General features: G+C 49.9%; 1 protein-coding gene across 1 annotated transcript in view; it reads left to right on the top strand.

The window, feature by feature from the left end:
- LOC121557170 (teneurin-2-like) overlaps nt 1-12,500 on the top strand; it is a 156,632-nt gene that overhangs the window by 122,369 nt on the left and 21,763 nt on the right. The window contains exon 3 of the mRNA XM_045212572.1: nt 7,308-7,546. Coding sequence (XP_045068507.1) covers nt 7,308-7,546 — 239 coding nt within the window. The remainder of the gene's footprint in view (nt 1-7,307; nt 7,547-12,500) is intronic.

The following is a 12,500-nucleotide window of genomic DNA, read 5'->3' as shown; positions in this document are numbered from 1 at the left end:
ATGAAGAGGGAGAGAGAGCAGGGAGGATGAATAGGGAAAGAGAGCAGGGATGATGAAGAGGGAGAGAGAGCAGGGAGGATGAAGAGGGAAAGAGGGCAGGGATGATGAAGAGGGAGAGAGAGCAGGGAGGATGAATAGGGAAAGAGAGCAGGGATGATGAAGAGGGAAAGAGAGCAGGGAGGATGAAGAGGGAAAGAGAGCAGGGAGGATGAAGAGGGAGAGAGAGCAGGGAGGATGAAGAGGGAGAGAGAGCAGGGAGGATGAAGAGGGAGAGAGAGCAGGGATGATGAAGAGGGAGAAAGAGCAGGGAGGATGAAGAGGGAGAGAGAGCAGGGAGGATGAAGAGGGAAAGAGAGCAGGGAGGATGAAGAGGGAGAGAGAGCAGGGAGGATGAAGAGGGAGAGAGAGCAGGGAGGATGAATAGGGAAAGAGAGCAGGGAGGATGAAGAGGGAAAGAGAGCAGGGAGGATGAAGAGGGAGAGAGAGCATGGAGGATGAAGAGGGAAAGAGAGCAGGGAGGATGAAGAGGGAAAGAGAGCAGGGAGGATGAAGCGGAAGAGAGAGCAGGGAGGATGAAGAGGGAGAGAGAGCAGGGAGGATGAAGAGGGAAAGAGAGCAGGGAGGATGAAGAGGGAGAGAGAGCAGGGAGGATGAAGAGGGAGAGAGAGCAGGGAGGATGAAGAGGGAGAGAGAGCAGGGATGATGAAGAGGGAGAAAGAGCAGGGAGGATGAAGAGGGAGAGAGAGCAGGGAGGATGAAGAGGGAAAGAGAGCAGGGAGGATGAAGAGGAAGAGAGAGCAGGGAGGATGAAGAGGGAGAGAGAGCAGGGAGGATGAAGAGGGAGAGAGAGCAGGAAGGATGAAGAGGGAGAGAGAGCAGGGAGGATGAAGAGGGAAAGAGAGCAGGGAGGATGAAGAGGGAGAGAGAGCAGGGAGGATGAATAGGGAAAGAGAGCAGGGAGGATGAAGAGGGAAAGAGAGCAGGGAGGATGAAGAGGGAGAGAGAGCATGGAGGATGAAGAGGGAAAGAGAGCAGGGAGGATGAAGAGGGAAAGAGAGCAGGGAGGATGAAGCGGAAGAGAGAGCAGGGAGGATGAAGAGGGAGAGAGAGCAGGGAGGATGAAGAGGGAGAGAGAGCAGGGAGGATGAATAGGGAGAGAGAGCAGGGAGGATGAAGCGGGAGAGAGAGCAGGGAGGATGAAGCGGGAGAGAGAGCAGGGAGGATGAAGCGGGAGAGAGAGCAGGGAGGATGAAGCGGGAGAGAGAGCAGGGAGGATGAAGAGGGAGAGAGAGCAGGGAGGATGAAGAGGGAGAGAGATCAGGGATGATGAAGAGGGAGAGAGCGCAGGGAGGATGAAGAGGGAGAGAGAGCAGGGAGGATGAAGAGGGAGAGAGAGCAGGGAGAATGAAGAGGGAGAGAGAGCAAGGAGGATGAAGAGGGAAAGAGAGCAGGGAGGATGAAGAGGGAGAGAGAGCAGGGAGGATGAAGAGGGAGAGAGAGCAGGGAGGATGAAGCGGGAGAGAGAGCAGGGAGGATGAAGCGGGAGAGAGAGCAGGGAGGATGAAGAGGGAGAGAGAGCAGGGAGGATGAAGAGGGAGAGAGAGCAGGGAGGATGAAGAGGGAAAGAGAGCAGGGAGGATGAAGAGGGAAAGAGAGCATGGATGATGAAGAGGGAGAGAGAGCAGGAAGGATGAAGAGGGAGAGAGAGCAGGGAGGATGAAGAGGGAGATAGAGAGGAATGGAACTCTAAAGTCTGGGTGGCACCAATCTGCCGAACATAGAGGATGAAATTAAAAGAGAGGGAGAATGATAGATCAAGAACGATAGAACGATAGAGCGATAGAACGATAGAATGATAGAGTGATAGAACGATAGAACGATAGAACGATAGAACGATAGAACGATTGACCGATAGAACGATAGAACGATAGAATGATAGAGTGATAGAACGATAGAACGATAGAACGATAGAGTGATAGAATGATAGAACGATAGAACGACAGAACGATAGAACGATAGAACGATAGAGCGATAGAACGATAGAACAATAGAACTATAGAACGATAGAATGATTGAAGGTGGATGAGAGCTTACCAGTGATCCCTAACTCAGCCTTCCTACAGAGCATACATCACCTGCTCAATTACCCCCCCCACACACACACACACACACACCCTGCAGTCAGCCCTGCAGCAGTGTGTTGACCCCTCACTGTCTCATCTGTCACACAAACACAAAGTCTTTGTTCTGTCAGACCACCTGGGGGACTGTAGCAAAAGTAATTGTGTGTGTGTGTGTGTGTGTGTGTGTGTGTTCAAGGTTTTGGGATGGGAGGAGGAGGAGGAGAGGAGGAGAGGAGGACGATCTAGTGAAACAGATGTAGAGAAGGAAAGGGGAGATGAGGAAAAGAGGAGAGGAGAGGTAGAGCAGAGAAGAGGAAAGGAAAGGTAGAGCAGAGAAGAGGAGAGGTAGAGCAGAGAAGAGGAGAGGAGAGGTAGAGCAGAGGAGAGGAGAGGAGAGGTAGAGCAGAGAAGAGAAGAGGAGAGGTAGAGCAGAGAAGAGGAGAGGTAGAGCAGAGAAGAAAAGAGGTAGAGCAGAGAAGAGGAGAGGAGAGGTAGAGCAGAGAAGAGGAGAGGTAGAGCAGAGAAGAGGAAAGGTAGAGCAGAGAAGAGAAGAGGAGAGGTAGAGCAGAGAAGAGGAGAGGAGAGGAGAGGTAGAGCAGAGAAGAGGAAAGGAAAGGTAGAGCAGAGAAGAGGAGAGGAGAGGTAGAGCAGAGAAGAGGAGAGGTAGAGCAGAGAAGAGGAAAGGTAGAGCAGAGAAGAGAAGAGGAAAGGTAGAGCAGAGAAGAGGAGAGGTAGAGCAAAGAAGAGGAGAGGTAGAGCAGAGAAGAGGAGAGGAGAGGTAGAGCAGAGAAGAGGAGAGGTAGAGCAGAGAAGAGGAAAGGTAGAGCAGAGAAGAGGAGAGGTAGAGCAGAGAAGAGGAAAGGTAGAGCAGAGAAGAGAAGAGGAGAGGTAGAGCAGAAAAGAGGAGAGGTAGAGCAGAGAAGAAAAGAGGTAGAGCAGAGAAGAGGAGAGGAGAGGTAGAGCAGAGGAGAGGAGAGGTAGAGCAGAGAAGAGGAAAGGTAGAGCAGAGAAGAGAAGAGGAGAGGTAGAGCAGAGAAGAGGAGAGGAGAGGTAGAGCAGAGAAGAGGAACGGAAAGGTAGAGCAGAGAAGAGGAGAGGAGAGGTAGAGCAGAGAAGAGGAGAGGTAGAGCAGAGAAGAGGATAGGTAGAGCAGAGAATAGAAGAGGAAAGGTAGAGCAGAGAAGAGGAGAGGTAGAGCAAAGAAGAGGAGAGGTAGAGCAGAGAAGAGGAGAGGTAGAGCAGAGAAGAGGAGAGGAGAGGAAAGGTAGAGCAGAGAAGAGAAGAGAAGAGAAGAGAAGAGGAGAGGTAGAGCAGAGAAGAGGAGAGGTAGAGCAGAGAAGAAAAGAGGTAGAGCAGAGAAGAGGAGAGGAGAGGAAAGGTAGAGCAGAGAAGAGAAGAGAAGAGGAGAGGTAGAGCAGAGAAGAGGAGAGGAGAGGTAGAGCAGAGAAGAGGAGAGGAGAGGTAGAGCAAAGAAGAGGAGAGGTAGAGCAGAGAAGAGGAGAGGTAGAGCAGAGAAGAGGAGAGGAGAGGAAAGGTAGAGCAGAGAAGAGAAGAGAAGAGGAGAGGTAGAGCAGAGAAGAGGAGAGGAGAGGTAGAGCAGAGAAGAGGAGAGGAGAGGTAGAGCAGAGAAGAGGAGGAGAGGTAGAGCAGAGAAGAGAAGAGAAGAGGAGAGGTAGAGCAGAGAAGAGGAGAGGAAAGGTAGAGCAGAGAAGAGGAGAGGAAAGGTAGAGCAGAGAAGAGGAGAGGAAAGGTAGAGCAGAGAAGAGGAGAGGTAGAGCAGAGAAGAGGAGAGGTAGAGCAGAGAAGAGGAAAGGTAGAGAAGAGAAGAGGAGAGGTAGAGCAGAGAAGAGGAGAGGTAGAGCAGAGAAGAGGAGAGGAGAGGTAGAGCAGAGAAGAGGAGAGGTAGAGCAGAGGAGAGGAGAGGAGAGGAAAGGTAGAGCAGAGAAGAGAAGAGAAGAGGAGAGGTAGAGCAGAGAAGAGGAGAGGAGAGGAGAGGTAGAGCAGAGAAGAGGAGAGGAGAGGTAGAGCAGAGAAGAGGAGAGGAGAGGTAGAGCAGAGAAGAGGAGAGGTAGAGCAGAGAAGAGAAGAGAAGAGGAGAGGTAGAGCAGAGAAGAGGAGAGGAAAGGTAGAGCAGAGAAGAGGAGAGGAAAGGTAGAGCAGAGAAGAGGAGAGGAAAGGTAGAGCAGAGAAGAGGAGAGGAGAGGTAGAGCAGAGAAGAGGAGAGGTAGAGCAGAGAAGAGGAAAGGTAGAGAAGAGAAGAGGAGAGGTAGAGCAGAGAAGAGGAGAGGTAGAGCAGAGAAGAGGAGAGGAGAGGTAGAGCAGAGAAGAGGAGAGGTAGAGCAGAGAAGAGGAGAGGTAGAGCAGAGAAGAGGAGGAGGATATTCTAGATGAACAGCAGGTGTGGTGCTAGCAGAGGATAATGGAGAGTATGAGTGGTGGATGATGTGTAAAATCCTTCTCTGATCCGCTCCCTTAGCTCTGACGGATGACAGAGAAAGAGAGAGCGAGGGTGGAGAAAGAGGGCAGGGGTAGGCTTAGAGAGACCTTGAGTTGGAACAGTCAGAATAGGATCTCTAATCAGACCAAGGATGTAGAAAATAAGGCAATGGAAAGGTATCATTAAAGTTTAATTAAAGGTGGAATCGGGTAAAGGCAGACCTAGGGCTGTGTATGTGTGGTGTTAGGACTAGGGCTGTTGGCGGTCACGAGTCATGAAGGCAGTCAAATTCCATGTGACCGTTTAGTCACGGTAATTAGGCTTCTCCAATGCTGCTGCTGGTCATTAGTAGCCTACCAAACTTGCTAACTGCCTGGTACTCAGCACTCTATCGTCCCTCTAATCACTCTGACAACAATGCAAATGTTTTTCGAAAATCGAATCAAACACTTCATGAGAGCCCATGAGCTCATGTTTCGCAACATTTCTATAGGCTATGCAATTGCGCAAGAAAACAGAGTGATGGCCTCTACTAAAAAGAGGAGGATCCCATCAGCTTTCTATAGGCTAGGCCTACTATATTTATATCTCAACTTTCCAAATATGAAGCACATTGCTTATATTAACAACAGGAGTACAGCTTTCCTGGCTGGCATGAAAATGAACCACTGGAAAAGCATCCTCCATTCGCTATTGTATTTTTTCCCCTGCCCCTGTTTCGAGACAGGTGCATGATAATGGTCCATTCTAAATCAAAACAAATTTCACACGTTTATTATTTAGTATATGTAAAGACAAGATTAAATCAAGAATAGTCTGATGGGGGACAATATTAGACAATCTCTTGTGAATGATATATTATCACTTGTGAATGATGCCCAGCATAAGAAACAATGCCTTTTTGTTTTTGAATCATAGTCGCACACCTCATGTTGTCACGTTCGTTGAATGACGGGTCAGACCAAGGCGCAGCGTGATATACGTACATGTTTATTAAACCAAATAAACACAATGACAAAACAACAAACGAAACGAAACGTGAAGTCCAAGGTAGCACACACAACATACCTTACACGGAACACAAACAAGATCCCACAACACAGGCAGGAAAACTGGCTGCCTAAGTATGATCCCCAATCAGAGACAACGAGCGACAGCTGCCTCTGATTGGGAACCACACCTGGCCAACATAGAAATACAAACATAGAATAGCACACATAGAAAAAGCACAACAAGGAATATACACACCCTGACTCAACATATAAGCGTCCCCTGAGTCAGGGCGTGACACATGTAGCCTAGCCCATAGGCCTACATGTTTTGATAAGGTTTGTATCACAACTAAAGTGTCAAATAACTTCTTAAAATTAAGCACATTAATCCGCTTCACAAGGGGTGTAGAGCCTAACTGGCATACATAAGCAGCGTGTGAGTTTCAAGTTTGGGGATGATAACTTTCACCATAGAAATGCACCTTTATAATAAAAGCATTGCATGCATAATTGCATTTGTGGTCACTTTTGATAATGGGGTTTTCCGCTACTGGAACATTTGCGCTTATAGCCTACTGCTGTGTGCGCATTTCTGCGCTTATAATGTAAAGAAATAGCCTAATAGTTCATCAACATTTTAAGCTAAACGTTCTGATCTGTTTCGTCAGCCACATTGCGTAAAAAAGGTTTTTAGAGTCACATCATGCAGCCTTACAATGTATTAAAAATCTAAACATACAGCCCAACATTAGAAGAACAACTAAAGTTACATGAATAACTCTAAATTAAGCATATAGTAATACCTATTTCTTTGTTAACCGCTCAACACAGAATAGCCGCATGTGCGCACTGCCTCAAATCATTTGGAGAAAATATCCTTTCTATTTTATTCAGCTTTGTTTAATTATATTCTTCAAACTATAAATTAATGCCATGGAATTCTAAGCAAATATTGTCTGCTAAATGAACTAGTGTGGCCCACAGCCATATGGCATAGCCAGATCAGGACCTAACATAACGACAACTCAGTGTATGCTATTCGGTTCTTCTGAAATAGACTACATTTTCTTCATATCATGCTTCTTTAGACCTGTCTAAAATAAATAATGGATGTATTGTGAAGGTGTAGGCTATATTAAATGGATTTATTAGACTTTTTAAAATGTAGATGTTCCAAAGGTCTGCATCAGTGGCTTGTAGGCTATGTGTAGATGCCAGGAGATGCTAAATGTGTTTATGTTAATTACCAGTCAATTACTGTGAGACCGACAGTTATTTGCTTGACAATCACCGGCTGACGAAATGTCGTGACCACCACAGCCCTAGACACAGATGTCAATTCAATGTCTATTCCACGTTGGTTCAACGTAATTTCATTGAAATGTTGTGGAAACAACGTTGATTCAACCAGTGTGTGCCCAGTGAGACGTTTGTGTGTGTGTGTGTGTGTGTGTGTGTGTGTGTGTGTGTGTGTGTGTGTGTGTGTGTGTGTGTGTGTGTGTGTGTGTGTGCGTGCGTGCGTGCGTATTTCCTTCACATCTGAGAGCAATTGACTCTCAACCTATGGCCTCATATCTTTCTGTTTCTCTTCACTCTCAACCTCTCTCTCTTTAGTTGGCTTCTTTGGGGTTTCTTTGTGTTTTGACTGTGTGTGTTTTGAACCTCTGTGTGCAGAATTTCTGTCCAACTAAAAGGAACATCTCTCTTTCCTTATTTATCTCTCTCTCCCCTCTGTCTCTCCCTCTCTCTCTTCAGGCACTTCCTGTTTAAGACGTCGTCGGGGACGACCCCTCTCTTCAGTAGCTCCTCTCCCGGTTACCCTCTGACCTCTGGGACGGTCTACTCTCCACCCCCTCGCCTATTACCCAGAAACACCTTCTCCCGCTCTGCCTTCAAGCTCAAGAAGCCATCTAAGTACTGCAGCTGGAAATGTGCTGCCGTGTCGGCCATCACTACAGCCAGCCTGCTGGCTATAATACTGTCCTACTTTATAGGTAGGTAGGGTACACACACTCACACACTTTGATATAATCATGTTTGTGTTTTCTTCCCTGCTCACCCGTGGGAACCAGAATGTTGATCAATTCCTGATCAATCTGGTTTGATTGCAGTTTATCAATATCAGCAGCTGTGTTGCATGTAGCCTGGATTGGATTTGTAACAAGGAGTCTGATTTGATGCTACACCACATGTGGCTCGTTGGCTGGCGTGGTGCTGTGTGAATTGTTGTGTGAGCATGCCACTTACTTTCTTTCAAAGCCCACTGTCACAGCATGGTGCTAGGACACATACGTACACAGGTCTGGGAACAGATAAAGGACTCAGACACACAGAGACTCAGCAGGCCGCTGGAGCATTATCACTGATTTGAGAACAGTTTAAAGGATAGACATCTCTCTAGCAGAGCAATGGCAGGAGTATAAAGGAGATGAGCTATGAAAAGAAGATAAGAATAGATCTCTCTTTACTCTCACTGAGTTACTCTAGTAAGAGAGGGAGAGAGGGAGCATGAAAGAGAGGGAGAGAGCAGGATGGAGTGGGAGAATAAGAAAAGAAGTGAGTCTAAGTATGAGAGATGTGGGCAGTGAGACAGCTGTGTCTCTGTCCTATTGCCTCTCACTTTCTCTCTCTGGCTTTCTAAAAGCTTATTTGCGTGTCTGTGAGGTTATAGGGGTGAGGTAGAGGGGGATTCGGAGGGAGGCAGATGTGTTGTCGAGGCCTTTATTGCCCCGTTACCCTGGAGACTAGAGTCCACAGATGGGGGAGTCGCCGAAAATGACATGATCCAACATGCATCATTTCTATATTTACATCCATATCATATATGTGGTGGTGTATGTGTATTCTCCCTCCTACGGAGTGTCCTTGCTTCACAAGGGATCAACTGCTCGGCTGAGGTGTGTGTGTGTCTGTGTGTTGTGTGTGCTGTGTCCTCTAAAGCATATCAAACCAGTCGCCTAGGGGGGCAACTCTCCTGTAGAGTCACATTTAGCAGATGCTTTCATCCAAAGTGACTTAGAGAACGTGCAAGTGTAGTATGACCCACAACCCTGGTGTTGACACATGAGGGAATGGAACCCACAACCCTGGTGTTGACACATGAGGGAATGGAACCCACAACCCCAGTGTTGACACATGAGGGAATGGAACCCACAACCCTGGTGTTGACACATGAGGGAATGGAACCCACAACCCTAGTGTTGACACATGAGGGAATGGAACCCACAACCCTGGTGTTGACACGTGAGGGAATGGAACCCACAACCCTGGTGTTGACACATGAGGGAATGGAACCCACAACCCTAGTGTTGACAAATGAGGGAATGGAACCCACAACCCTGGTGTTGCCAGCAGCATGCTAACCCACTGAGCCAATCACGTATTGTTCCCCATAGCTCGTGCTCTAAACTCAGCATAACCCAAGAGTTTATGTAGTGTTGAGTTTAGAGCTCACGAGGGGGGATTCAGCAGTGCTGAGTGTGTGTTCAGGGATCCCATTGGAGACTCTGTAGTGCACCCAGAGCCATGCAGTGTGTGTGTGTGTGTGTGTGTGCACATGCATGTGGGTGTGTGTGAGAGGCAGCTAGCATGGCAGGTGTATGTCACGGACGTTGAAGGACGGGTCAGACCAAGGCGCAGCGTGAAATGCATACATGTTTATTTATCAAAATAAACACACGAACAAAACAACAAACCAACATAACGTGAAGTCCTCAGGCTAAACACAATACAAGCCTATACACGGAACAAGATCCCACAACTAATGATTGCAAACAGGCTACTTAAGTATGATCCCCAATCAGAGACAACGAGCGACAGCTGCCTCTGATTGGGAATCACACCCGGCCAAACATAGAAACACAATACCTAGAATGTAAACATAGAAATAATAACATAGATCTCCACACCCTGACTCAACATACAAGAGTCCCATAAGTCAGGGCGTGACAGTACCCCCCAAAGGTGCGGATCCGGCTCTGGGCGTGACGATCTCATTCTCTCGGCCTCCCCGTTGCGCCCCTGGTCTGGTCTGGACCTCGGCGCGCTGCTTCCCCTCTCCTTCCTCCCACGATGCACCAAGCCCTGTCTGGACCCTGGTGTGGGAGACCCCGAACCTGGAGAGGGGCTGACGTCTGGGCCTGGATCGGCAATCCTCCCGCGATGCACCAAGCCCTGTCTGGGCCCTGGTGTGGGAGACCCCGAACCTGGAGAGGGGCTGACGTCTGGACTGGAGCCGCTGACCGGAGCTGGACTAGGCACCGGTGGAGCGGACTGCTCTGGCTCCGGAGTGGAGCTGCTGACCGGAGCTGGACTGGACCCCGGTGGAGTGGACTGCTCTGGTTCCGGAGTGGAACTGCTGACCAGAGCTGGACTGGGCACCGGTGGAGTGGACTGCTCTGGTTCCGGAGTGGAACTGCTGACCAGAGCTGGACTGGGCACCGGTGGAGCGGAATGCTCTGGCTCCGGAGTGTAGCAACCGACCGGAGCTGGATCAGGCACCGGTGGAGCGGAATGCTCTGGCTTCGGAGTGGAGCAACCGACCGGAGCTGGATCAGGCACCGGTGGAGCGGAATGCTCTGGCTTCGGAGTGGAGCAACAGACCGGAGCTGGATCAGGCACCGGTGGAGCGGAATGCTCTGGCTTCGGAGTGGAGCAGCTGACCGGTGGAACAGGCACGGGCCGTGCCGGACTGGACACACGCACCACTGGTCTGGTGCGAGGAGCAGGCATGGGCCGGACTGGACTAGGAACACGCACCACTGGCTTGGTGCGAGGAGCAGGAACGGGCCGGGCCGGACTGTCGACACGCACCATTGGCTTGGTGCAGGGAATTGGCACGGGCCTTACCGGACTGAAAACATGCACCACTGGCTTGGTGCGAGGAACAGGAACAGGCCGGGCCGGACTGGGAACACGCATCACTGGTCTGGTGCGAGGAGCAGGAACGGGCCGGGCCGGACTGGCGACACGCACCACTGGCTTGGTGCGGGGAGCAGGTACGGGTTGTACCGGGCTGGCGACACACACCACTGGCTTGGTGCGGGGAGCAGGTACGGGATGTATCGGGCTGGCGACACGCACCACTGGCTTGGTGCGAGGAACAGGAACGGGCCGGGCCGGGCTGACGACACGCACCACTGGCTTGGTGCGAGGAGCAGGTACGGGCCGTACAGGACTGGTGGGGTGCACTGGTGACACAGTGCGTAGAACTGGAGCAGGATATACTGGACCTTGGAGGCATACTGGAGGTCTGGAGTGTACAGCTGGCACAACCCGTCCTGGCTGGATGCCCACTTTCGCACGGCACGTGCGGGGCGCTGACACAGAACACACTGGGCTGTGCATGCGCACTGGCGATACAGTGCGTAGGACTGGCGCAGGATATACTGGACCGTTAAGGCGCATTGGAGGCCAGGAGCGTTGAGCCGGCACAACCTGTCCTGCCTGGATGCCCACTTTCGCACGACACGTGCGGGGCGCTGGCACAGAATGCACTGGGCTGTGCATGCGCACTGGCGATACAGTGCGTATCTCCGCATACATGGGTTCCTCAATTAACCCGCGCTCCTTATGTTGCCTGAACAGCTCCTCTCTCCGTGCATCTACTTCCTCCTTCTCCCTACGAGCCTCCTGCAGTGCCTCCTCTTGAATGGAGCTCTCCCGCTCTATTCTCGCTATCAGCCCCTGTAATGTGGTGGCCTCCTCTCTTACCCTGCAGATCCAATCCTTCTCTCTCTCTCGGCAATCCTCCTCCAGCGAGGACTCCTCCGGGAGCCCCCACGAGTTAGGGAACAGAAACTCATCGTCGTCGTCATCCTCCGACTCCTCAGTATAAAACTGTTCCCACATGGTCGTAGGGACTCAACCTGGAAACCCACCGGGAACAGTGGTCGGGGCTCTTCTCTCTCGATCCCCGACCACCCCTTTAGCCCCCCAAAATGTTTTTCTTGGGGCTGCCTCTCGGGCTTCCTCCTCGGCCGGCGCCTTCTGTGTTGCCGTTGCTCCTCCCCTGCCTGGGCTTCCACCTTCGCCCAGGGTCCTTTCCCCGCAAATATCTCCTCCCAAGACCAAATCTTCCCCACCTGTGTCCAGGGTGTTTGCTCCTGGGCATGCTGCTTGGTCCGTGTTTGGTGGAATCTTCTGTCACGGACGTTGGAGGACGGGTCAGACCAAGGTGCAGCGTGAAATGTATACATGTTTATTTATCAAAATAAACACACGAACAAAACAACAAACCAACGGAACGTGAAGTCCTCAGGCTAAACACAATACAAGCCTATACACGGAACAAGATCCCACAGCTAATGATTGCAAACATGCTACTCAAGTATGATCCCCAATCAGAGACAACGAGCGACAGCTGCCTCTGATTGGGAATCACACCAGGCCAAACATAGAAACACAATACCTAGAATGTAAAGATAGAAATAATAACATAGATCTCCACACCCTGACTCAACATACAAGAGTCCCATACGTCAGGGCGTTACAGTGTAGTGTGTGTAACTGAGATCTTTTTATTTCAAAGCCCTAAAATGCTCCTCTTCTCCTCTCCGGACTATAAACTGTGCCACAACATATCTGAATCTTTTCTCACCTCTAGTCCTGGAATGAATGACTGATGAATTAATTTATTAATGATCAATGAATATATTAATGACTGAATAAATAAATTAATGACTGAATGAATGAAATGATAGAGGTAGAGTGAAGAGGACTAGTTCGTCATTCTTCCGGCGTCTTGTTTTCTTGCTCCCTCACGACCTAGAGAGGGGGAGGCAGAGAGGAGGAGAGGAGAGGTAGTTGCTAGGAGACAGGTGAGCGGTCCTCATACAGAGGGAAGACATGTCTGTCACTGTAAGAGAGAGAGAGAGGGAGGAGATGAGAGGAGAGATGAGAGGATTTTATATTCTTTACATTTGACATTTTAGTCATTTAGCAGACACT

This window comes from Coregonus clupeaformis, unplaced genomic scaffold (genome assembly GCF_020615455.1).
Source record: "Coregonus clupeaformis isolate EN_2021a unplaced genomic scaffold, ASM2061545v1 scaf0026, whole genome shotgun sequence".
NCBI classification, from domain to species: Eukaryota; Metazoa; Chordata; class Actinopteri; order Salmoniformes; family Salmonidae; genus Coregonus; species Coregonus clupeaformis.
The sequence above is the reverse complement of the archived record's forward strand: the minus strand, read 5'-3'. Positions and strand labels throughout refer to the sequence as shown.